The 25456-nt window shown below is 55.4% G+C and overlaps 1 protein-coding gene across 1 annotated transcript in view; it reads right to left on the minus strand.

Moving 5' to 3' along the window:
• Positions 1-13570, minus strand: part of TBX4 (T-box transcription factor 4) — a 40609-nt gene extending 27039 nt beyond the window's left edge. The window contains exons 1-3 of the mRNA XM_074890109.1: positions 13559-13570; positions 8264-8422; positions 7222-7316 (exon numbers count right to left, since the gene is read on the minus strand). Coding sequence (XP_074746210.1) covers positions 7222-7316; positions 8264-8422; positions 13559-13570 — 266 coding nt within the window. The remainder of the gene's footprint in view (positions 1-7221; positions 7317-8263; positions 8423-13558) is intronic.
• Positions 13571-25456: the final 11886 nt, after the last annotated feature.

The following is a 25456-nucleotide window of genomic DNA, read 5'->3' on the forward strand; positions in this document are numbered from 1 at the left end:
TCTGCAAACCCCTTGGGCCTCACCATCCTCCTGCTCACAAGGATTTGATCTGACTTTCCATGCTTAGACGCGAACATCATTTCTGATGCTCCTACTCATACAGGGGAAGTGGTTTCTTTGACCAGCACGCGGTAAGCAGGGAAGCCATGGGGAGCTCAACCGGTATTTCCATAGAGAAAACCGCATGGAAACAAGACACCTGAGGCCTGTTGGAGCAACCCAAGTCATGTCCTCACCAAAGGCTGTCAGTGCTCTCTGAAGCCCATAGAAATGTGTGCACTGGTGCTCACTGCCTGTCCCTGTGGTGTTGGTGATGCTTCCGATACTACTGAGTGCTTCCTTCTGTCCCTTCAAGGGTAAAAATGTCCCCCAGTCCTTCAGCAGCTCAGCAGCTGAAGTCCTGTTTTCAAAAAGAGTTTCAGTAAGACAAAGCTTTCCAAAGACAAACAGCGATTTTACAATCCTTGAGTTTGGGGTGGTCAAGTAAAGCGAAGACTGGATTTTCAGAAGCTGTCTGGAAAGGTGATGCTTATGGCATATCAGGTTGTGAAAGAATCAGAAAAACAAGAAATCACTCAACATCTTGGCTAACAAGCCATATCATGGCTGAAAGACCACCTCCTCAGAAGCTGCTGGGCATGCCGAGATGCCTCCAGTGATGGTTTCAAGCACTAAGGCAGATGACATGCCTACATCCCTGACTAATGTGGCCCCAAATTCTTCTTGAGAATTGGCCATGGCTGCTTAAGGATGCTTCTTCATGTCTTCATTGTTAGGAGGGAAAGGAATGGTGTGCAGAGGCTTCAAGAACCACATTTCCATTCTGATGACCTTTCTGCTTTTTTTCCAATTTCCCTTCTTTTGACAAGTATTTCTTCCACTGACTTAACGCATCTTTAAAAATAATATTCTCCGGGGCAGATTAAAACAAATTTGGGGATGTCAGCTGTTTCTTTTAGCCTTTTAAAATGGCATTTCCTTTTTGATAGATTCTTGCTTTCAGAAAATACTTTAAAGAGATCAAAGAGTTTTTCAACAGGGTCCCATTTTCCCAGTGTATCCTAGCCCTCAGTCCCTTATTTCTCTTATCACCCACGCCACTCCGCTATGACGCTCTGTATACAAAGTAAGAGCAGTTAACTTTGAAGTGCTGGATTAGCCCATGCCAGATCCTTGCCTCAGAATAACAAACAATACAGGTTCAACAGGAGTTCTCATCAGTAGTTCATTTTTCATCCCCAAATTCACTGTCACTAACACAAGCAACATTGAACTCTCAGTCTATGGACAGATAGGAGAGATTTATCTGGTGGCAGGACCATGACCTAGTGATGAGAAGGTCAGACAGTTAAGGGATTTTTATATTTTGGAATGGCGAGGTTATGTTTTTTTCTTCTGGCTAGCGCATCTAATTTTTAAATAAAACATTGTTTCTCACATACTTGAGAACTTGGTTAGCTGGATGGCTGCTTTCATGGTCTAGAAACATTTCCTCTTTGCCCCATGGTAACTTGAAACACGGGCAGGCTTCTTGCCATGAGATGCTTCTCCAGTGCTTTCATTTTGTGGCAACTGAAGTTGAGCAGAAAAGGTCCCACGGTGCCGGAGGATGGGCGAGGTGGGTGCCAGCAGCCCCCGGCAGCACCAGCAGCACAGCCCAAAGGTACATCAGAGAGGAGCTGTGCAAGAACGTGGCCAACAACCCGGTGCTGCAGCATTTCAGGGCAGGTTTGCTCCCTTGCCAGCCCAGCTCCCTCGGTGATGCAGCCCCCCCAGCTGCGGGGGCTCCGCGGGGGCTTTTGGAGGAGCCGTGGGCAGCCTTGGCCGTCAGTGCCAGGCCATGCGCTGGCTCATCGCTGCAGAGCAGGAGATGATCCACAGCCCCTGTGCCCAGGAGCCTTCGAGGCAAAGGCAGAGCCCCAGCGATGGTGGGGATGTTCCCCAGCTAGTCTGGGCTTGACCAAACCCTTCCCTGCAACCCTGGCCAGCTCCAGTCTAAGGACTAGCCGGGAAAGCTTTGGGAACACCCTTAATCATGAGCATCCCATGTCTAACAAACTAAAAGCAGGGATTGCTGTTTGAAGAGAGAAGCGTGTTAAAAACTAAAATCCCATCCCTGCCCTACTCGGCGTGCATGAGCTCTGTCTTCCTTGCCAAAGCTGTCGACATCTTTAGCAGCACAGCCAAGAGCCATTGGAGTTTGTTCCTGCTCCTTTCTCTAAAAGCAGGAGTTTGCCCGAACAGGGTAATTCCAGGACCTTGAATTTAGGACTAAGCAGATCAAACATTCCTTAAATATCTACTTTATTTCCAAGTTTTAAATTGACGGCTCACATTCCATCACTGATCTTGGATATTAAGGTTTGCTTTTGGATCAAAAACCTTTAGCAGAGATTCTTGTAACTGCCTCAAAAGATTCTGGACAAATATTTCCCTTTAATTGTAATGAGAACTGGGCATCCATATGCCCTACAGAGCCATGGAAAATTTAACTTTTAAAGGATTATTCACAGAGGAAAGCTGCACCAGCTTAGCCAAAGCATTTATACTTCTTCAGACCTTGATGTCCTAAAAACTAGTTTTATTTTGGTTTACTAAAGTTGATTAGGAACAGATTTTTTTGAACTGAAATAAGCCACTTTTAAAATGAAACTTGAACATCTAAAGGAGGTTTGCGTCTTTTCCACACATGCAAGCTGCTTTATTGATTTTTTTTTTTCTGTGCAGTATTTTCCTACATACGCTTCTTAAAACCTGCTACCATAAAGACTGAAGCTGTCTTTGTACCTGTGCACATCCTGCGCTCCAGCCAAAACTCAAGTTCAGTATCTCGAGCTCCTGTTCACATCTCTGGGATGGATATGCTACCACAGAGGAATGACACATTATTTTCTCTTCAGTAACTGTTCACAAAAATGTGACTAGACATGCTGTGAACTGGTATTTTTTACTGATTAGCTTCATCAAATTGTTTATCCCTGGCAATATCTGGATAGAAACTGCAATGCTGCAAAGACTGGCACCTTGGAAAAAAATAGGGAACAACTAGAGCTAAATAAAAGCTAACAGAAAGAAAGAAATCCTGAGCCAGGAAGACTGTGTAAGCAAAGATTAACTCCCTGCAGAAATAAGGTCTGGAAGATGAGATTTCACAAAGAATTATGAGACAAAGTGGGGTTTGCCTCAAGATTAAAAAAAAAAAAAAAAAATTACAATTGTTCAGTTAAATAATAGCACATAAGAGCAAGAAGATGAAATCGGATTTATAATGAAGTCTCGTTTTCTTTCTGCTTTACCCACCCCTCATACAACTTCATCACCACGGACTGCCTAAACTCCAGCAGGAAAGGTGCGCGCCTTGCTAGGACAGGCTGCGGCTCTGCAAAGCCCGACGGGCACATCCAGAGCGATGCAGGGCACAGGGGGGCTCTCAGCTGCACCTCTGCATCTCCATCCTCCAACACACCCTGTCCCCCTTCTTACCATCTACACTGATTTTATTAATTTGATTTAATAGGACCTCACCGCCTGGGAAATGCCTTTTTTTATATTTTTTTTTTTTTTAAATAAACAGGAGGATTTGCTAACAATTATAGGCTTCTTTATAAACACAGGCATGCACAGCTCGATGCGGGTGCTGGGCTCATTCACCCCTCCCGGGAAGGCGACCCCGCCGAGCTGGGAGCGGGAGCAGGAGCGGGGAGCGGCGGCAGCCGCCGCGCCGGGGCTCAGCGGTGAGAGGCTGCTCGGAGGAGCCAGCCGGGCTCGCAGCCACCCGAACAACGGGGTTTCATCTGCAAACGGCAGCAGCCTTTTTTCCGAAAAAGCTGCTCTGCAAAATGCCACTCGCGATGGCCAGCGCTTAAAGAAATCACGCGTGGCCCGTTTTCTTTTCGTTTCCCTCCAGTTTAGGCAGCAGCCCTTGGGTACCTACAGCTCCAGGCAACGGCAAAGATGGGGCAATTTTTGCACTATATATAATTCAGCCTTTAAAAACCATCCACAGAAAATCCTCTGGAGCAGAAATTCATAATTAGAACAAACCTCAAATAGGAGGAACCTGATTTATGGAGCCCAGCGTCCCATCCTCTGGGCGCTGCGATGGGCAGGATTTTATGTCTGAAGGAGGCGAGCGGTTTTATGCAAAGTTCAGGGAACTCTGCTAACATAAACTTTTTATCTTGTGATGATCCTTTTAATATAAAATAATCTCTTTTTTTTTTCCCTCCCACAATGAAGCAGTTGAACATTAAAAAGATAGCGAGTGCATTTTAAAGATGTTTCCACTTTATAAATCAAGTTTTCTTGGCAACAACATGATTTCTATTTCAATGCTGAGCTTGCTGTGTTCTCCTAATGTCTCCTACAGATCAGTCCTAAGAGGGAGTAATAATCCCCCCAAAGTAATTCTCAGCCCTAAATTCTCGATAATTTATAGTTGGCTCGTTCTGTGGAGCTCTACAAAGAATGAAACAAATGACTCCCCCTCTGCCCCCCCACTAAGTTATCAATATTTGCCTTGTTTATACAAAAAGGCTATTTTACACCATTGCCATGGAATTAACGCTTCCGCTGAGCTTTACATTTCCTCTCCATTGAGTGAACTTGTCATTAAAGTCACTTTTTTTTTTGTTGTTTGAAATTTAAAAATCAGGCTTCAATTTCTTTTCGTTTGTGCCCCTTGAGGTCAGACAGACCGACATTTAAGTGATTTCAAGTAACTGCATTCAGGGACATCTCTGTGCCTGCTGGGAGGGGGATTAGAGTCCTAATTAGTGCCTGCAATTAGCCGTTTTCCCTCTTCTCCCCCCCCCTCCCCCCTCATGCTAAATGCAAGTGCATACAAATCTCCATTAACCATCATTTTTTTAATTGGGTCAAGAGGAGGTTTATTATTGCTACTCTTTATTTAAATAGCTTGGGTAAAATAAAATCTGCATGAAGTAATAATTTTCATTTCATCATTTGCATTACAATTAAGGGCATATTCCTGCTTTTGAGCTGCCCTGCTCTCAGACACGAGTGGCTCAGCCTGGCACTCCTTACGAACGAAGAGACTTCAGCGATCACGGGATTTAAGTTGCTTGATTTAATTTTTTTTTTTTTCCTGCCGTCCTCATACTAATTATTTTGTGCATTTTTTGCTTTTGGTGCTGCTGGAGAGCCCGGCCCAGGCCAGGGCAGGATTAGGCTCTGCTCAGCCCCAGCCCGGCAGCATCGCCCGGGGCCAGCGAGCCGGGCAGTCCTTGGATCACTCCTAACACTGATCAAAACTTTGCCCTTTATTTTAAAACCATTTGCAGCTGGACACAGAGAAAAGAAATTAAGTGACTATTTTGTTTCATGTTATTCATCAGCATTTCAGCTATTTTTTTACTAAAAACTATTAATGCAAAAATTAAAATGCTCTTAGCTTGATGGTGCTGCACTCATTTTCACAAATGGAGAATTCGGCTTAGCTAACTCACAGAACAAAGTTTTGTACATCTTGGGGTCAATCCCCCCATCCACATGTTCATGAAAGGTGACTACATGTGCACTGCCAGCTCCACCGGACAAAGAATGTGGGGCTGAGCCCCATACATATGGATTTGTTTAAACAATCCACGTTAAGACTTACAAAGAGATAACATGCACATTTGGGATGCTTAGGGTCTAGAATTTGGTAAAGATATTACACGTCCCGCACAGACACATTCAGATACTATAAATTAAGGGTGAAATATTTGAGGTCTTGATCCCCTAGTCTTAGCTGACTTAGGTAGCAGACCTATCAAAACGAATCTGGCTCTTCACATCAGTAGACGCTACGGAACAAGCCCTAAGATTTTATACACCAAAATGTAGTGTGATAAGGACAGAATTGCCTGCACAATCACTTCATAAATAGGCCAAATAGCAAACAAATTGAAGATCCCCGGCACATACACCCCCTCTCCAGAGGGACTAATGGGAATATCTTGGTTATTAGAGTACAGCTCCCCTGCACTGGCCAGCTGCTGCGCAGAGCAGCACTGCCGGGATGGGGGAAAGGAGAGGGAAACCGCCCATCACCCCCCAAATCCAAAGCCAAGGGTTGGGCTCTGGGTCTCACAGTGTGAGCAGCAAACAGAGGAGAAAAGACACACACATACCCCTGAGCCCCCCAGCTGCCCTGCACAAAGGATCAGGAACCACAGGGAAAAAAGGCTGCATATTGTTTGTGGGATTGGTTTTTTTCTGCTTTGTCTCCATTATTTTACTGCCCTTCTCCACAGCTCTCTAGCATGGTATAAAATCAGCAATCGCAGGGCAGGGCAGAACAACACAGCTGTGTTAGAATGAAAATGGTTTTTAACACCTAAGCCTGGCAATTTTTCTTTTCCAGCAGCAGCAATGCGAGCCCGCTGCCGCAGAAGCCAAGGACAGATATTTCAGTGCCCACGGGAGGAGCTGGCTAGTTTTGCTGGGAACTATCTGATTCCCGGGCTGGTGATGGTGTGAGGTTTAATTCTGATGTTCAATTTTCTGACAGTAATTCTGCCATCTCCCACCTGAGCAGCCCAAGTGGGAAGGGAGCCCTGAGTGGGAGCAGGGATGGGCTCTCCGGGAAAGCGAAGCCTCTGCGAGCCTCCTGCCCTGGCCTGGATGTGCAGGCTGAGGGGGCTCTGATTTAGTAAAAATCATTGTTTGTTTCCAAGGCAAGGCAGAATTTTTTTTCCACACCTAACAGGATAAAAGCGGTACCTGTCTCTCTTTCAGTTCTGAGATTAAAAGCATAGCCTATGCCTTCATATTGCTAAAACTCTGGTGCAAAGTATCCCAGCACAGGTCTTAGTGCACTGTGCAGAAAAGGGAAGTGGGGTTTGCCTTGTGGAAAAAAAAAAATAAAAGTAGAGCCACGATCATATTAAGATCTTTAAAAAAAAAAAAACAACAAACAAACAAACAAACAACTAAACAAACCAAAACCGACAAATAATAAAATGAAGAATTACCAAAGAGAATTGGGACTAAATGTAGCAAATTACTCCACAACTCCTTCTCGCATCCACAATCTCGTTGCCACAAACACATGCACAGTTTACACCGAATAAAATGATCTTACTGAAATCTGCAATCACAATAATAGTTTTTTAAAATGCCACTGATTGCAGTAGCTCTTCAAAACCCAGTCTCAGCAAACAGGGGCATTTCATATGGATCAGAAGCAATATATATTGGCGGGGAATTTTCACTAACCTGCCTGCTTTGGTTATTATCATTTCGGTGCCAGCTTCATGAAATTTCTTCCATAGCTCCTTCTCATGGAGATAGACTTTGATATTTTCTATTGTCTGGAAAAAATAAAGATAATGAGAAGAGCAAGAAATGCCTGAGAAAACCTCGGAGGAGAGCTGGGAAGGGCGGTGGGGCTCGGTGGCTGCACACCCAGGACCAGCGCCGCAGCCGAGGCGCCGGGCGAAGCCGCACCAGCCCCGGTCCTGCCTGTGCGGGAGGAAGATGGAGTCCCAAAAATTCCACTGCCCTTTGCCAAAAATAAGAGAAACAAACTGAGGCCGGTTTTAATTGCAGACTTTCACATGCAGGCGGGACACTGCGGCCAAAGGGAATCTTTTTTTCTTTTTTTTTTTTGGTAGGGATTTCCGTGGCCCGATGGGGCAGACAGGCCCCGCTGTCGCCCCTGGGACTCCCAAAAACTGTGGCCAGGAGCATCCGCGGGGACACCCGGATCTGCTGAGCAATGTGCGCGTCCAGAGCCGCGGTTTCTGCGCGGACCCGCTCCTTTCCGCGGGATGCCGCGGGCAACGCGAAGGCGCCGGCCGGGCGCGATGTTGCCGAGAGGCCGCGGGCGGACCCGGCGTTTTATTTAGCGGGAGAAAGAAAGAAAAAAAAAAAAAAAAAAAACAAAACAAAACAGAAAAACCCCCCAAAAACAGAAAACAAACAAACAACGAAATCCACCACCGGGCCGGATCCTGGTCGGGAGGAGCGGCCGCGGCTCCGCCACCCGACGGGCCCGGTGGCCGCGGTTCCGCGGATCTCGGGCTCGCCCCCACCGACCTGCCGCACGCGGGGCGGCCTGCTTTGCCCGGGGAAAAAATTGCAACACACATACCCCGCCCCCCCCGCGAAAAAGTAAAGAAAAATGCGTTTTCCTCGCAATCCTTCCCCCCTGGGACAGCTGCGCGGTCGCGGGAGTCCTGGCTCGCGCGGAGCCGGGCTGGCGGGGAGAGCGCCGGGCGAAGCCGTCGGGCAGGCCGCGGAGCCGGGCGGTGCGTACCTGCTCGGGGTCGGGGAGCTGCGGGCTGCTGAGCGGCGTGCTGCTCCCCCCGGCTACGCCGAGGACGGGGGAGCCGGCGGAGGAGTCCGCATGGCCGGGCGCGGGGGCTGTTGGAAACCCTTCCTCGGTTTCAGACAAGCTTTTCTCCTGGAGCATTTCCTTGGGGGGGAGAGAAGCGCACCGTTAGCTCGCAGCACCGGGGGCCACGTCCAGTCCCTGCTCCCCCCCCCCCCCCCCCCCCCAACCCTTTTCGCCACTCCAGCCCGGGGCACCGCCACCTGCGGGGTCAGGCCCTCCCGGCCCGGCCCGCGGTTCCTTCCTCAGGCGACGGCACTCGGCGAGAGTGGGACGTGACACCCCCGGCCCCGGGGGAAAGCCGCTGTGCCCGGGAGAGCCGGGCCGGGCCCGCCTGCCCCCGCGGGGGAGCCGCCCACGCGTGGCTGCGCTCCCGACTGAGGCCCGGGCAGCTCATCTCAGACGTGGCCGCAGCCCCCCAGCCCCGACCCTTTCTCCTCTCTCCCCTCCTCCCGCTTTTTGCCGACGTGAGGGGCCGGTACCCGTCAGGGAGGGGAGCCGGGCCCGGCCGGTCGCTCTGCCCCGTCCCGTCGGGGTTACGGAGGCTCCGCGGCGAAGCGCAGCGGCGGAGCCGGGCGGTGTAAACAGGCGGAGTGCCGGGCTCCGAGATAAAAGGGCCCCTCTTAAACTTGGACGGAGACTGGGAAACGCCAATAAAGATAAGGCCTGACAGCTCCGCCGGGGCTGCCGCGCATCAAACCCGACTTTTACAGCGCAGAGGGACGCGGCCGCCCGCCCCGCTCGACGGACGGACGGACAGACGGACGGGCAGCGGCCCCGAGGAGGCTGCGGGGATCCCGGTCTCGGGGACTGAAACCGGAGCTCCCCACGGAGAAACGCTGACGGTCCCCGGACCGGCGGCCCTCGACGGAGCGCTCCTCTCCCCCGGCCCCGGTGTTCTGCGCCGCGCCGCCAAGGCTGAGCCGCCGTCCGGGGCGGCGGAGGTGGAGGGGGGAGAGCGGGGCTGTGACCCCCCCAACACAGCTCCAGCCACAGCAAAGCTTCCGAGAGAGCGGCGGCCATGGAGGGGGGCAGCCAGCCCGGCTCCGTGCGAGCGGGCACACGCACAAATTCCCGTGCCCGTACCCGCCGCGGCCACGCCGGGGCAGGGAGCGCCCGGCAGTCCCCGGCCGCAGCGGCTCGCCCGGTGCCCCGAGCGCACCGCCGGTCCTCCTCCGCCCGGCTCGGGGGGACGGGGCGGCCCCAGCCCGGCCGAAGCGCGGATGTTCCCGCACGGCGGGGCCGGTGACCCGGAGGAGCACAGGTGGGAGGCGGCGGCGGCGACCCCCGAGGGCCCGGCTCCTGCCCGCGAGCCGGGCCCCCGGTGCTCCCGGTAACGGAGCAGGGTCGCAGGCCGGGGGCGGGGGGGCGGGCAGCGGGGCAGGCTGGCGGTGGCCGCCCCGGCGCAGGCCCCGGGGTCTCGGCAGGCTGCGGGGAGCCCCGCACCCGCGGACCCCCCGCTCCCTCCCTTCCTTCCCTCCGCACCCCGGGAACTCACACGGCCGGCCGGGGGGCAGGAGGCGCAGCGGGGGGCTCCGGGCTTCGCCTGGGGGCGGCTGCGGCATGAAGGGCATCCGCGGGGCAGCGCGGCGGCTGCGCGGGGCGCTCAGGCCGGGCGCGGCTCCGCGGCCCCCGATGGCAGCGGCGTGCGGGGCATCCCCCGCTGCGCGGATTCACTTTCCCTTGATCTTGGCGGAAAATGTTCCATAAAGATCCAGTTTGGGGCCTTTCGACTCCCTCCCTCTTTGTCTCCCCCCTCCCTTTTCCCTTCCCCTCCTGTTGCTGACGTTGCCGCTGTCAATCACATCCCCACAGACCGGCTCTGGCCCGCTCCGCCCGGCCCGGCCCGCTCGCCCCGGCCCCGGCCCCGCGCCCACCCGACGGCCCGCACCGGGGGGCACCGGCCGGGGGCAGCGGCAGCCCGGCCCCCGCGCACCGGGCCCGGCCGCGGCCTTCCCCGGCCTGCCCGGCCTGCCTCGGCGCTGCGCCGGGCCTGGCGGCCAGCTGAGCCGCTGGCTGCTCGGGGAAGGGGCGGGGGGTGGGGGGGGAAGAGCCCGGTGGGGGGGACGACACCCCCAGCCTCACCGCTCCCTCCCAGCCCCGATGGTCCCGGCGGGGCCGGGGGCTGCAGCGGGGGCAGGAGGGCCGCGGCGGGCAGAGGCCGCACTGGAAGGGCTCTGGGCTCGGCGGGACGAGTGGGGCGGGGGGACCCCGCGGTGAGACCCGGGGCGGCCCGGGAGAGGCGATGGGGAAGGACCGGGCCCGGGCGGGGGGGTCACGCTTTGGGAGGGAGCCGCAGTCTCCGGCGGCTTCCCCGGCCCTGCTGCACCGGCAGCCAAACTGCCCGTGTCCTGCCGGCCTGGGGCCTGGCTGCGGGTGCGGGTCTCAGCGAGAGCCCGGGGAGGGGGGGGCTGGGTTCATCGTCCTCCCCCGGTCGCGACAGAGAGGCCCGAGCCTTGCCCCAGCACGGGCAGGAGCTGGGCGGCTGCAGACAAAGCGGCGGCGAGGCCGGGCCGCCGGGGCCGCCCCGAGGTGAGCGCGGCGGGGAGCGGGGAGAGGAACTCCCGGCTCCGCACCCCTCCGGGCAGGAGCCCCCGCACCCTCTGACCACGGGCACCACCAAGCCAAACCCCCAAACCAGGAGGAAAACCCCGTCGGCAGAGTCCCCGAGTTGCTGTCGCGACTGAACGGGCCACTTCAGCTCTGCTGTGGCGATTACCAAGACACACGCCCCCTCCCTGCCCGCAGCCCTGCCGTCGGGGTGTGCTGAGCGGCCCCTCACACACCCCACCCGCGGCCGAAAGGAGCCCAGGCTCCCGCGCTACCCCGTATCGCGACAGACCCGCTCTACATCGCGACCCTGCGCACCCTCTCCGCCGGGCTGCGCCCCGCTCCGCACCCGCGGGAAGGGCGGCGGGCAGGAGCCGCTTACCCGAGCCGGCCGGTCCCCGGTGGGCGCCGAGGTGCCGCTGGCCTCCCGCAGCCCCGGGCTCACAGGGACACCGCCATGAGCCGGCGGGGCTTCACGGGGCAGGATTTTTATCGGGGTTTTCTTGAAAGTGAATTTAAACCCAAACTCACTCCCACCGTCACGTGGTGCCGAAATTGGGAACAGGAGCAGAATAAAAAGTAAACTGGGGTCAACCTCTTAATGAACCTTTTCCCCACTCCTACCAAAAAAAAAAAAAAAAAAAGCAAAAACGAAAAAAAAAAAAAGCCCGGGCGGGCCGGGGGATGCGAGCGAGGGAACGGCGGGAAATTCCCGCAGGAACCGGCGGGCCGGGGCTGGGGCCAGCGGCAGGTGAGACCGAGCCAGCGACGGGCCCCGACGTGCACCCGCGGGCCGGGGCGAGGGGGGACCCGCGCCCGTCCTGCCCCCGCGCAGACGGGGCAGGGGCTGAGGGGGGCCTGGGGGTGAGGAGCCGTCCCGGTGGGGCCGCGGTGGGAGCGGGGAGGCCCGGCTCGGCCGGGGCGTGGGGGGGGTTTCCCGGAGCGCCGCTCCCTCGCCGCTGACCGGCCGCCGCTCGGCTGCGTTGGTTTCCGCGGGTCGTAGCTGCCTCTGAGCCCCGGCCCCGTACCCCAACCCCACGGCCGCGGGAGGGGAGAGCCCGCGGAGGATGCGCGGGCACCGCAGCCGCCCCCCGCTTACACCGCTCTGTCCCGCCGCTGGTTCCCACCCGAGGGCTGGGGTCTCCCCGCAGGCTGCGGGGCCCGGGGCGGCTGCCGAGGACCAGGCTCCACGGCAGGGTGAATTTTTGTATTTACTCTGCGGCTGGGGCTGGTCGCTCGGCTTTGTTTGGGTGAGTTTCCGTCCCTTCCTCCCGCAGCCGCGGACAGTGGGAATTATGGACGCTGCCTGCGCTTCCCTACGTTAAATGTAATTTTCCCCACCTTGAGGAAAAAAAAAAAAAAAAAAAAGGCGGAGAGGACGATCGCTCAGGTGGGGAGGATTTAATTAAAGCAAAGCCAAAGCCTCCCCCTCTTCCCGCCAGCCATCCCCGTCCGTGATGCCGGAGCGGTGGTGGAGGGCCCTTTCCTTGCCGTGGGCCCCGGTTGAGGCTCTCCGCGCTGGCTCCGCCGTGCCGTAAGCCCGGGCAGCACCTGCCCGCAGCGGGCTCCGGCCCCCCGGGCCCCCCCGGGGCTCCTCCAGCCGCCGCCTGCACCGAGGCGGCGGGTTCGGTGCCGGTGGGGCTCGGTCGGGGCTGGGGGAGGCCGCGGCCGGTTTCATCATCCCCCGGCCTGGCGTGGGGGGGACGGACGGGACGGGACGGGTTCGGCGTCGAGGGGCGAAGCCTCCCCGCCGGACGGAGCCCCTCGGATGCGGCAGCGCCGTGCGCTTCCCGGAGGCTCCGGCAATTCACGGCGAGGCCCGAAACCAACCCGACTGTCATCACCCGGCAGATAAACGGCCGGATCCCCGACGGCAGGGTGGCTCCTATTCACGGCTCATCACCGCCGAGTCAAAGGAGCAGGCAGGGGGAGGATAAGCCCTGCTTTCAGGGACCGGCGCTCCAAACCACTCATCACTGTCACCGAGCTCGCTCATGCCTTGGCCCTAAACACCGGCGATTAATAAAAGTTTACTGTCGCTTTTCTCCAATATTTACACTCAAGTCTGCGGGCCGGGGAAAAGCGAGCGGGCTTAGATCTGCGGGGATGCTCCACCGCTTTTCCAGCCGCGGCGGCCGGCGCCGCTCTCTTTGGCTCGCTCCTCTTCTCCCCCCCCAAGAAAACCTCCTTCTATTGCCCCAAAGAAAACCTGCCAACCGCGACAGAGACGAGGGGAGAAGCGAGCCCCGAGCCCGCACCCGACGGTACCCGGCAGCCCCGACGGCGGCCGCGGCTCGGAGCCCCGGTGCGAGGCGGAGGGCGGCGGGGGGGGAACCCCGCGGGGTCCGGCCCCGGCCCCGCTCCCACCCTGGCCCCGGCTCCCGTGAAGTCAGGACCGAGCCTCGGCCGCGTGGGTTGGCATAGATTTATTGGCTTGAGCGGGAACTCACCGGTTTACACTGCCGAGGAGGGTTTGAATGGATGAGGACTGAGAAAAAGTTGCCGAATTTGGCCAGTAGTAAGGCTGGAAGATTGGAGTGCTAATACTGAATTATGCATGTACTCGGGAGGAATTACACAGCATCAGACTCGGGCTTCTAAACAGGGACAGTGCCAAATTTCTAATAACTGTGTAATATGCTTATTTATACCATACAAGGACTTACAAACCTCATTGTGCATAGCAGCTGGGTCATATTTCTTTACCCTTCCATTCCTCAGGCTCTTTTGCCAAGAGACTGGTACCAAACACTTCTAGGCTGAAAGGAAAACACAAAATGAAATTGCAAAGAAACGATGACAGGAAGCATGGGTAAGATACGGGCTGACATGCGGCCCTTTAATCTTAAGCATCCGCCTAAAATAGATGCACTAAGGGGGTATTGAAAATATGCACGGTTTTAAATGCAAGTCATTCTCTGCTTCTAATCGTTCACTCGAATTATCCGCGTGTATTTGCCTGACCTGGGCACGTTTGTAGGCTCTAAGGCTTTGTTTTAGACCATTAAGTAAATATTTTAACGAATGTTTTAAAATGTTGCGAACGAATGTGTTACTTAGTCTTGCACCGAGCTCTACTGAAACTGCATAAATCAAACGAACAACGTATTCCGATTTGTTTTTAAATATTTGGGGGCTATTTGATAATTTTGTCCCAGCGTACCAAGCGTACTTACCTCTTGTAATTTCAAGCAGAGCTATGCAGGATGCAAACAGGCAATGCTCACTATTAACCAGTAATAATTACACAATGAACGAATATTCATGTATCTAGACATTTTTTAAAAGCTTGAGTATTTTACAAGGAACAACAAACAATTGTGGAATTGTTTTAATTTTTAAAATGAACACTAATTTTGTCTAAATGCTCTGGATTTTTATTTTTGAATATGCTGTCTTACTATTTTTTAAAGTAGCATCTAGAAAAATAACATTTCAAGCCCGCTGCACATTTTGTACAGAAGAGACTTTACCATGAGCTCGGCAACACTTTGTGTAAGAACAAATAGCCCAGACATCACTGCCCTGGTGAACGTCAGACTGAGATAGTCCCCAATGGTCTTTCCTAGCCAAAGGTCTGATTTCACTTCAATATATAAAAAATAAAATAAAATTGACCCATGTGCTTTGCAATTACTGTTTTGTTTTTTGATCAAAAGAGCCCTAAAGCTACAGCGTGCTGGAGCATGGGAGCAGGCAAACGGGGCCACGCCAAAATGGAAATAATGGTTTAAAAAAGAAAAGCAGAACAATGCCCAGCACTCAGAGCATTGTGATTTTTATGCAGCCTGGCTGCAAGCACCACAGTGGCCGCAGCTCCGCTCCGCTTCCCGCCCCAACCCAAAATGGTGCTGCCGGCCGGGGTGGGAGCAGGCCCTGCCAGCCGCCGCCGTTTACGGCAGGTCAGTGGGTCAGCGCCTCTGGTCGCACGAGGGCCCCGGTTAGACGTGCCGTGGTCACCAGCACCGCCGGGTAAGCTTGGCCGAGGCCCGGAGGAGAGCCCGGAAGAGAAGGGACCTGGGCAGTGGCGTGGGGTCGGGGTGGCAGCCCGACGCGTGCGCAGCGCGGGGGAGAGGGGAGAGCAGCCCCTGGGCAGCTCAGCGTCCTGCGGGGACCTTGGCGGAGCGGGAGGAGGACGCATCGAACCTCCTGGGTAAGCTGCTCTGGAGCACATGGGCTACGAGCGAAACCAAGACGCACGTAAATCCACCAAGTGACAACACTGCAAGTCGCTTCTCACCAGGCAGGAAGAAAAGAGGAGAGGCTTGTCTCGGAAGCCTTGCATCGGAGCGAGAAACTGCCTTAAGGTATTGCAAAACCAGCCCAGCGCACTCTCAGAGCAGCGCGTCGTGGCTCTGCACGGCGTACTTGGCATCATCCACCCGGCACCATGCAGGGGATGAGGAGCTGGGGGTGAGTCCTGCCCAGAGTGATTATTTAATTTGTGCTGAGGATGAGGAGGAGGTTATTGCTATGGGAAATTGCTGTTCTCCAGGGTGAACAGAGGAAAATGCTGGTCTGGGTGAGAAATTCCCAGCAGGAGGGATGAAGGCAACCAGCTGCCAGCACTGTCTCTGCCCTGGAGCTGGGTGCAGGCCCCGTCCGAGCCCCACCATGCTGCTCGGCCACGGCAACCGGGGCCAGTCAGGTCAAACAGCCACATTTAAACATTACAGCCCAACGCAGACCCTCGCCTCTGGGACAGACCCCACTGCCCAACAGCCCAAGGAAGGCAGCACAGCAATGCACGAGTGTGTGCCAGTAGTGCCTGGTGAGCACTGCCGTGCTTTGGGAGGGCAGCTGCAGCCCACGCTGTTTACCCTGGTGTCCCAGTTGCTATTTAGGCAAAAAGCATCATCTTGGCCATCAGCAAAGCCACCACCTCCTAGGCCGGTGCACACAAGCCCTCGCTCCCCACCAAAGCCCGTGGCTCTTCCTGGCCTTTCCCACCGTGATGCTGCCCAGAGGGAAACCTCCTCCTCCTCCTTCCCCCCGGGCTGGGGCCAGAACCCGCAGCACAACAGCGGGTCAAGCAGGGCTCTGTAGCTATGGGTGGGGGGACACCCCCTCTTTCAGGCTCATGAGAAACACAAAGCCAGGAGCAAACGGTGACCCTGGGGATTTAAACACTTGCCAGATGCCTACGATAGCTGTGTATCATGCTCCTGGGGGTCAGTCCTGTCCTGGGTCCTTGCTAAATCACCCAGGGCAGATTTAAGGGGCGTGAGGCTTTCGGGGCACGGGAAGGCAGCTGTGATTTAGAAGGGCGGAGGGGAGCAGTGAGCAACGCAGGCAGCCAGCCTCCGAGCGTAGGGGCTCACGGGCCGTAGCGGAGAAGCACAAACATGCGTCCGGATGTGGAGCTGCCGGCGAGGAGGCGGCCAGACGGGATGGAGGAAGGCGAGGTGAGAGGCAGATGAGAGCGGGGAGGAAGAGAGCTGTTCGGGGGTCTGGGGAGCAGGAGGCTGCGGCGGGAAGGGGCCGTCTCAGGGAGGGGTTTTGCTTCCCAGGGCAGCGCCATGGCCTCGGGTTTCTGCCCTGCAGATGAGGGGGGAGCAGCTGTGTGGCCAGCCCCAGCCCTGGGAGGCTGCAGAGCTGCTGGGGAGCTGGTGGTAGGAGGGAGAGAGGGAGAGAGGGAGGGAAGGGGGAATAAAAGGTCCTTCCTAGGAAGCAGGTTGGCAAAGCCTGTCAAAATCCACCACCACATCCCTCTGCCATCAGAACACGCTGGGATGGGATTTCCCCCCAGGGTGTCTCCCATGAAGAGGCAAACCCTTGGGCCGGGTCTGGTTCCCAGTCACCCTGCTCACCAGGAAGCCACCCCGCATCGCCAGCCAGCTTCTGGGATGTGGCAACTCGCTCCCTGCTCAGTCACATCCCTCCCACGCCTCCGTCCCGCTCCTGGGACGCTGCAATGAAACACATTCCTCGGGCTGCAGCAGGGCAGGGCCAGGCCTGGGACAAATGCTGTTCTCCATTTTGCACATTCTCCTCCTCGCCCAGCCAGTGGGGTTGCTCTGAAAGCAGGGCACAGTCTTCAGGGGGGGCTTTGTCCCCATGGTAAGGGGGGCGGGGGGAAGAGCTGCAGAAACGCATCACGTTCCTGTTCCTGGGGGAAGTTTCTCAATAGGAGCAAATGGCCAACTGGAATGGGGTCCAGAAGCTGGGAATTTCCTCCTCATGGGACACGACTCGCTGTGGAACCCCAAATGCTGCAGGTAGAAGGAGGGAAACTGGAGAGAGGGGAGAGATGAAGTGCTGGAGCGGAGCGCGCTCCCTCTCTTGCATCTGCCCCTGGCTCCAGCGAGGAGAGAAAGGATGGCTGAGATTCATTAAATAGAGAGACAGGAAAACCTTGCTTAAGGAGCTGTCTGGGAAAGGGGCCATTTCAGGCCTGCTGTATGCAAGTGCCAGTGATTTGGGGCCAGAATAGACAATTGCTAAATATTCCTCCGGGCTCTGCTGTGCAGGGAGCTGCTCTCAAGCGTACCAGTTACAGAAAGTTGTGGGGAGCTTAACGGCAATTTTCTGCCAGGGATGGGAGACCAAGCTGGCTCCATTGGGAGAACGGAAATAAAAAGATCCCCCAAATCAGCAGTTTTCCTTCTCACTCAGCAGCTCAGGGAATTGACCTGGTGGCACAGCAAGGCTGGGGCAGCTCCAGCTAGAGGAAGGGCATTGCACGGCCGCAGCCGTGTTGAATGATGCAGGCGCAAGCGTCTCACCATGCAGTGAGAACAGTGAGAGAGATGGAAAAGGGGCTTCTCGGTCCTCTTGGTCAACTTGCACCTGTCATAAACCAACGGGATGAAATCTGGGGAGAAGCAGGAGCAGTGGGGACAGCAGGAGATGCTGCTCTCACTCACGGAACCCTGTTGCTCAGTGCAGCGGGATGAAGGAAGTTTGTACCACCAAGCTTCAGCACAACTGCTGCTTTGGCCCCTGCCATTCCCCTGGGAGCCAGCTCTGGGAGGGGGCAAAGGGGGCTCTGCCCTGCACCCCAACCACCGCTCCATCACCACGAGTTTGCGCCCAGGCTGGCAGCAGGGACGCCTCTCTGACCCTGAGAGGAGCCGGGGATCCCATCCTTCCTCTCCCCTGCTCTGCCGTGTTCCTCACTGCTCTGGATTGAACCACCATCCCTAGAAAGTGTGAAAAACATGGATAAGAAATGTTGGTCAGTGCTCTATGTACAAGCATCCTTCTCTGCGTATCACACATACTCAGCACTTCCAGCGAAGGAGGACGCTGTGGTTTTGCCTCTGTGCTGGTGCCACTGACGCAGCACAGAAAAGCCACGGAGCTCAAGATAAATGCCCTGAAACAGATGAAATCAGCTGGGAACACCTGATACTCATTCCCACAAGGTTATGGTAAAGGTTGGGAAACGAAGGAAGTGCCGCACTGGCATGCTGGCAGCAAATCAAAGCAAATGACATTAATTAAAGCATATGTTAGGAATAGGAAATTAAGCTAAAGCAACATTTCATCTACGGCGTCTTCTCTGGGCACTTTAGAAACGGTGTAAGTTTACTGTAGAGAAAGAGAAATGAGGAGGCTGGTGCAGAGGATAGATGTGCGGGAAGTTAAAAGAATTAGAGGAGAGTTTTAAAAGCTTTAGACTATACACTCAAGGTCACGTTCACTCCCTGTATTTATTTTGAATTGTGAGTGGATGGGAGGACTGAGAGTGCTGGCTGGCACTGCAGGGACCTCTGGCTAACGCAGACCCCGGCGTCCTCGGCGAGGGGGCTCAGCCCCAGAATCAGGACCCTGCACGCTCCTCCCTGCACGGCTGTGCCAGGTGCAGACGGACCTTGCCACCCATTTGCCTGGTTTTGCGAAAATACTCATTCTTTCCCAGTTTTCTTTTCTCCAGCTCACTCAGCCTTAGAACTTAGCAAAGCTCAGCGCATCGCCCTGGGCACCTGAGGACAGGGGTTCCACTGTCCCCTGTGCAGAGGGGAAACTGAGGCACGGCACGACTAACAGTCCTGGGCATGCAGCAGGCGTGGGGCTGGGGCAACCGGCCAGGGCTGCACCCCAAGCCCGCGGGGAAGCATGAGCAGCCCCCCAGACCCTCCTGTGCCAGGTCTGCCTCAGCCATGGGCCCTTCGTCACACTCCCGCCCTCGGAGCTGGCAGCGATGCTGCAGTCCCGACCCACTGGGCACCTTTCTGGGGCTGTACTGACTCACCAGCCACTCGTGTCATTCCAGGCCACCCAGATTTTTTTAATCAGCCATTTCAGGGCTCTCCGCCTGCCTCAGCTGTGTTGGGGCTGCAGATGGGGCCAGCCCGTGGCCATTTTGCTGCTCCACGTGGCCTCCCAGCCGGCTCACTGCAAGCACTGGTGCATGTAGGTGCCTGATGGCAAAAGGCATCGGGGACCCAGATGTCCCCATGGGGCAGGGTGACATCCCCACTACCCAAGCTGTTCTGGGAGCTGTGATATGCAGTGGGGAAGGAGCATGGCAAACTTTTCACCCCGTGTCCTGAGCTGTGCCCTGCTGCATGCGTGCTCCTCACCTTCCCCGCTGCATCCACCATAGCAGGGGTGGCTGCAGCACACAGGAGAGCAACGGGCAGAATCAGCGCTTGAATAACAAGTTCTGAGTGAGAGAACCCGGGCAGCAGCCTGACTCCAGGCGTGCTCCTCCTGCACGCTGCTCTGCTCCCAAACCGGCTGCTATTTTTCCTCCGGAGCCATAAATTGTGCGTCGGGGCCGGCGGCCCTCGTACAGTCGCCCACTGCCTCCCCACCGCGGATGTCCCTGGGATGAGTTACGAGGAGTGAGTGCCGCAGCCAGGGCTTGGCTCCAGAGCCCCAACACGAGCGAGGCAGCACGGCTCCCTCCGCATGCACGCGCCGGAGCCCTTTTCCTCCCGTTCCCACCCGGGACCATGCTGCCACCCTGGTGGGGTTCACCTCATGGGACCCCTCCACTTCACGGCTTTCCAAGGAGGGCTGGCCACGGTGCGGTGTTTACCTAGGGCGAGCAGGCAGATGGCTTGCTGACAGCTTCAGGAACACCTTGTAGCAGTTGCGGTGATTCCCGAGATCCGTTGCTTCCCATTTCAATTCACACATCATGATTTCTAAACCTCAGCTTGTACCTTCCCAGCAGAGCTCCCCACCTCCGCCCCGGCTGCATGCGCTCACCGCTGGCTCGGGAGCGATGGAGAAGGGGGACCCGCGGCGGCAGCAGCCATCCCGTCTCTGACATCACCTCCTTCGATGGCCCAGGGCAAGTCCCTTAACCTGCCAAAGAAAGGGGCGCAAGCAGTACAGGAGCAGCATGGGGAAAGCCTTTTGAGGACATAAGGGGCTGTCAAGTTCTTCTTAGGGATGAAGAATTCTCTTCCCATCACCCTCTCCAGCTGAATAATGGTTGCAAATGTATGGATTGAAAACAGGGGGTAGCAGTGTCTGAGGTGGGCACGTGTGGGTCTCTCCTGCTCTTGATGCACAACATCTCTGCTTGGGACAAGCCCCTGCCATCGGCTGCTGGGGACCAGCACCAAGCCATCCCTGCCAGGCTGCAGGAGCCTCGTCCCCCCCAAAGGCAATTGGGATGATCTCACAGCAGCAAAAATGGAGCTGAGATCAAACTTGGCCACGGCGGCTCCTAAACCCAGCACAGGTTTGTTCAGCAGGATGCTCATAGCCAGTGTTCCCACCTCGGATGGCTCCTGGCCCCCTCTGTTCCCCTGGGAATTTCTCTTGGGGCCCAGCAGGACCCCAGAGCCGGCTGCAGTTTGGGGGCCTCTGCGCTCCCACCAAATCCCCCGAGCAAGTGTAAACCAGAGCATCTCGCGCTTGTATACATTCCCCTGCCCTCCCCGTGCTGCTGTGGTAGAGTCTTGGCCTCAGGGTGATAAAAGGAGTATGTTTTTCCAATTAAAAGAGCCAAATGTGTTTTCCTGCCAGTATTTAGTCCAGCCTAACATGCGATGTCTACATTTTAACCTTGAAGAAGCCTCTAGAGACACTGCAAAATAAATCAATACTGGTCCACGTGCTGGAAAACAGAACCAATAAATAACTTCAGAACAGCTTTTCTGTTTACCGTATGAAATTCCCATTCTTGGACATGCTCTTCAAAACAGCGTCTCAAAATAAAAAAAGAAAAGAAAAACAACCCCCCGAACCCTTAATTAGCGGCGCAGCGTGAGGCTCGCCAGCCAGGCAGAGCTGGTTTCAGGTTGCAGGTGCAGGGCCAATTCTCCACTGACCTCTGGGCTGGGATTTGGGATAGAGATTGCCTGTACAATGGTTTAAAAATATTAAATAAAAACATAAAAAAATAAATATACATCCTGCATGGCTTCTTATAGCACAGAAGGCGCTGGAACAAAACCAGCACCTGGGTGCTTAGAGATGCATATCCCCAGCCTGGTCCCCAAGCCCTGACCCACAGCTCCGCGTGCTGCACCCGGGGCCCCTCAGCTCCTTGAGCCCATCCCAAGCACTGGGGTCTGCACCCCGCGAGCAGCCAGAGTTTTTCACCTGGTGTCATTGATATGTCCCCAAATGGGCCAAATGGCGAGGGATAACCGTGGCCCTCGACCTGCTGCCTCTGCTCTTCCCGAGTCACCTGGTCTGGGGCCAGCTGGGGACTCACCAGTTCTTCCTCCTTTATGACAATAATAAATGTGTCTTTAGCTTTAGCATAAAATAAGATTTACAGGAGCTATTAAAAGGAAACTTAAAGGCATTTTTCTGCATCCTGTTGCAGAGAGGTTTCATGTGGGAGGCAGGTGGGTCTGCAGGACCCCGGCAGGGAGGTGCTGCCCTGGACCGGGCATGTGTGCGCGGGGGCAAAGTGCTGCACGGGCAGCAGGCAGGCAGTGAGCAGGCAGTGGGGGCCTGCCTGTGCATGCAGAGGTTTGCAAACCCCTCCCTGCACACACTCAGCATGCAGCAGTGGGATAAACTACAGCCAGCCAGCATTGCCATTAACGGCCTGTGCTGGTGACGCCAGAGCTGAACCCATGGTGGGGTCGGGATGCAGAGGGGCATCGCCCACGAGGGACGAGCCCATGGCATCCCCCACACAGGGGCAGAGCATGGCACAGAGTGCCACCGTGCTGCGTCGAATGGCCTGGGACAGACAGACGGACATACAGAGCTGCTGCAACGGGAATGGCAGCAGAAGGCGACTCTCTGGTTCCCCAACACAGCGGGGACATAACACCTACTGGGAAAACCCATCTACTGGCCGGGGATAAATTTAAGCCATTTTCTTCATATCCCTCTATTTCTGTTCCCCTCCCCTGAGGCTCCTTGTTGTCAGTGTGCATTATGCAGCCAGGACAGCTCTATTAGTCATACACTTAATGACTGGAAAAAACACACGCAGCCGTTATTAGCAGGGCTGAGCCGTGCACAGATCACTCCGGGAGGACAAGTCCTGGCAGCGCAGGGTAACCTGATGGAAAAGCATCCGGGGGAAGCGGTGCCCCGTGGGGATCCCTGGGAACCAGCCCCAGAAGGAAGCAGGAGATGGAATCTTCTTTTTACATGAAGATTCAAGAGCAAAATCTCTGCTGTCCCATCCCCACTTGGAGCTGCTCCTCCTGGAGCAGGATACATGTTTCCTCGGGGGCAGAAGCAGCTAACATTTCTCTGGGCTGGGCTCTGCTTCTAAAGCACTGACTATGTCCTGGGAACTCCAGATCTCCTTCCCTAAGAAATCCTAGCAGGGAAGAGCAGGACCAGGAATTAATCGTGCCAGAAAAATCAGTGCAACTGTTACAACCTCAGCGCTCAGACTGGTTTGGCACCCACCCCTGTGGCCGGTTTTTCAGAGCAGCTCAATTTTCACCAAAGCATTGAAAGTCACTGAGTTCTCAGAGAGCAGCAGACTCGACACCGAGCTCTTCAACAACCATCCCCCCAAAGGCGCACAGGAGAACGTGCCGAGCACCTGAAAACCCAGCCCTGCTCCCACCTGCACATCTTTTATTCCCAAAGCCAAGGTCAGCAGGACACCAAACCCCGCCAGCCACAGCCCCATTGCCCCATGCCCAGAGGAGCCCAGAGCAGGACAGGACGTGCCCACTGTGGGTGCAAAGATGGCTTCAGGCTCTTGCTGCTGGAAGGGTCCGTGTCCCCGTGAGTGACCACGGCACGCAGAGGATGGGTGCATGGGGGTACGTGTGAGCCCCAAGCCCAGCTGTGGGCTCTGCAGAGGGAGGTCTCCGTGCCCTGCAGCAGGTTTTCAGGAGGTCTGTGGCCGGTGGGAAATGGGATGGTGGCAGCATCAGCTTTTTTAAATCAGACACCAGAAGAGAAACGGAGGGGAAAAGGGATGCACAAACCTGCAGCTCATATGCGATGGACCCCGAATGCATCCCGGGTCATGTTACACGGCTCACACATGCACATCCCTGGCCTGCTTTGGTGTCACCGCTGCAGCCCAAGGTCCCAGCAGCACCGCTGCCACCACCCCACTCCTGTCCCCATCCCGGACAGCGAGGGGATAGGGGACAACCTCTCAGTGGCACTAGCCCAGCCACAGGCATGGTGTATGTCACACTCATCGTATGCCTGTGAAAACACACCATGGATATAAACTGGACAGATTTAGCGACTGTGGGGCCTTCTGTTCTTCCTTACATCTCTGGACCATTTCCCCACCCCTTAAATGCTTTACATTATTTATTACGTTTCATTTAACCCCAGCCACGTCCTCCAAATAAAATTTATTTTGCAGCTGTCATTCAGGTTTACTCCAGCCTTAACCTCGTAATCCTATTGATTCCCTCATTATTCTCGGAGCGCGGGATTGATTTCATGCCTTCTGTGTTATGGAGAAGCCTTTGCTCATTAATCTCACACACATTTACAAACAGTCGATCCTGGTAATTCATTATTTTCTCATTCCCTACACAGTCAGGCTTGCAGACACTTTCTGCTTGGTCTCCTTATTTTGGGGTACGGACAGAGACAGCACATGATCCCTCTCCTAAAGGGCATCCACCCTGCGGCCTCCATGCTCCGAGGCAGAGGCCGATGGGCTCCCACGCAGAGGCAGGGTACCAGAAAAGCCCTCAGGCTCATGCCCTGCATCACCTTCAGGAGATGCCCTAGGACTGCATCCCACTCAGAAAGGTCACTGCAACCAACTGGGCTGGGAAAAAAAACAGAGAACCAGAAGAAATCTGGGTTGGAAAGGACCTTGAGGGTCTCCAGACCAACCCTCTGCACACACCAAGGAGCACTTCAGAGTCAGACCACGATGCTCGGGACCCTACAACTGCCTGGTGCGTGGGGCAGCAGTACCTGTTACTGAGGACGGCGCTCTGGCTGTGCGGTATAGAGGTACCGCTGACATCCACACGCGTGCACAAACACAACAGAACTGTGTTATTTATACAGTGTGATTAATCATCCTGAGTATTTAATATAGCCCCATCGGAGTGCACGGCACTGTACAGTATATGGAGGAAGACATGACCCCTGTCATAGAGGCTTAGAATAAAAAATAGGCAGACACTATAGTTCAGACACGTAATAAATCCCACTGAGGGGCCAATCTCAAATATTTCAGCTGTTTCCCCCTCCCCCCATAATATATAATTGTCTTTGTTGGATCAATACAGAGGGGCTTTGTGGAAGGAACATGTTTTAAAGGAAGATTAATGTAGTGAATTATATATGCAGCTAGGAAGAATTCTAATATTTAACTTCCAGGAGGAGAAGGAAGGTTTGTGTGATCAAATCCTCCTTCCAGGATGGAAATGCAGCACCCGGTAGGTGCAGGCAGGCAGAGGTGTGAGATCCCCTCGGTCCCTGTGACCTGCTCCTGCAGGATGGTGGTAAGAGCTTACCTGAAGGCATGGACATCTCTGCCCAGGGCGGGTGGATTCGATTAGCAGTGGAGCTGAAAGCAGCCCAGGCCATGCCAGGGCAGGGGCAGGGATGGCGTGGAGCAGGGATCTCTACCAGCACGGGAAGAGCAGCAGCGCGGGCTGCCATTTCTATTGCCTGATATTGGCACAGTGTAAACCAGCGTGCTCGTGCAGCATCCCTCAGCCCCACTCCGGCCCTGCCTGGGGTTTTCGGCAGGTTTTGTCCCATCACAGCTACCCGCAAGGCCATGCCGGACGGTGCTGCTGCGTGCTGGGCGGCTGCTCGGCAGCAGCGCATCTCGCTCTCTAGATGCAGCCAGCAAATAGGGCAGCACAGAGGGAGCAGGAATTATATTGATTACTAAATACATAGTATTTACCCACAATAAAGCCCCTGTGGTCATTTTCCTGGGTACATATACACACCCCGCCATGCGTGGCTCAAAGCATCGTACGCAAATTAATACCCCTAATCTTATTAATGTGTAATGACACAGGGGTTGAGCCCTCCCTCCGGTGAGCGGTGCAGAGCTCGCCGAGCCACTCCAGCAACCTCGGCTAGGTGTGCATCACGCGAAGCGCACGGCTATCGTATGGAATAAATTTAACTGAATCAAGTTTTGATTAAATGCAATAAATATGATTGATTTGGTTACATACCCTCCTTATGACAGTTTGTTTAATTTATTTTTTCATTCTGAGAAGGGATGTT

This window comes from Strix uralensis, chromosome 20 (genome assembly GCF_047716275.1).
Source record: "Strix uralensis isolate ZFMK-TIS-50842 chromosome 20, bStrUra1, whole genome shotgun sequence".
In the NCBI taxonomy this organism is placed as follows: Eukaryota; Metazoa; Chordata; class Aves; order Strigiformes; family Strigidae; genus Strix; species Strix uralensis.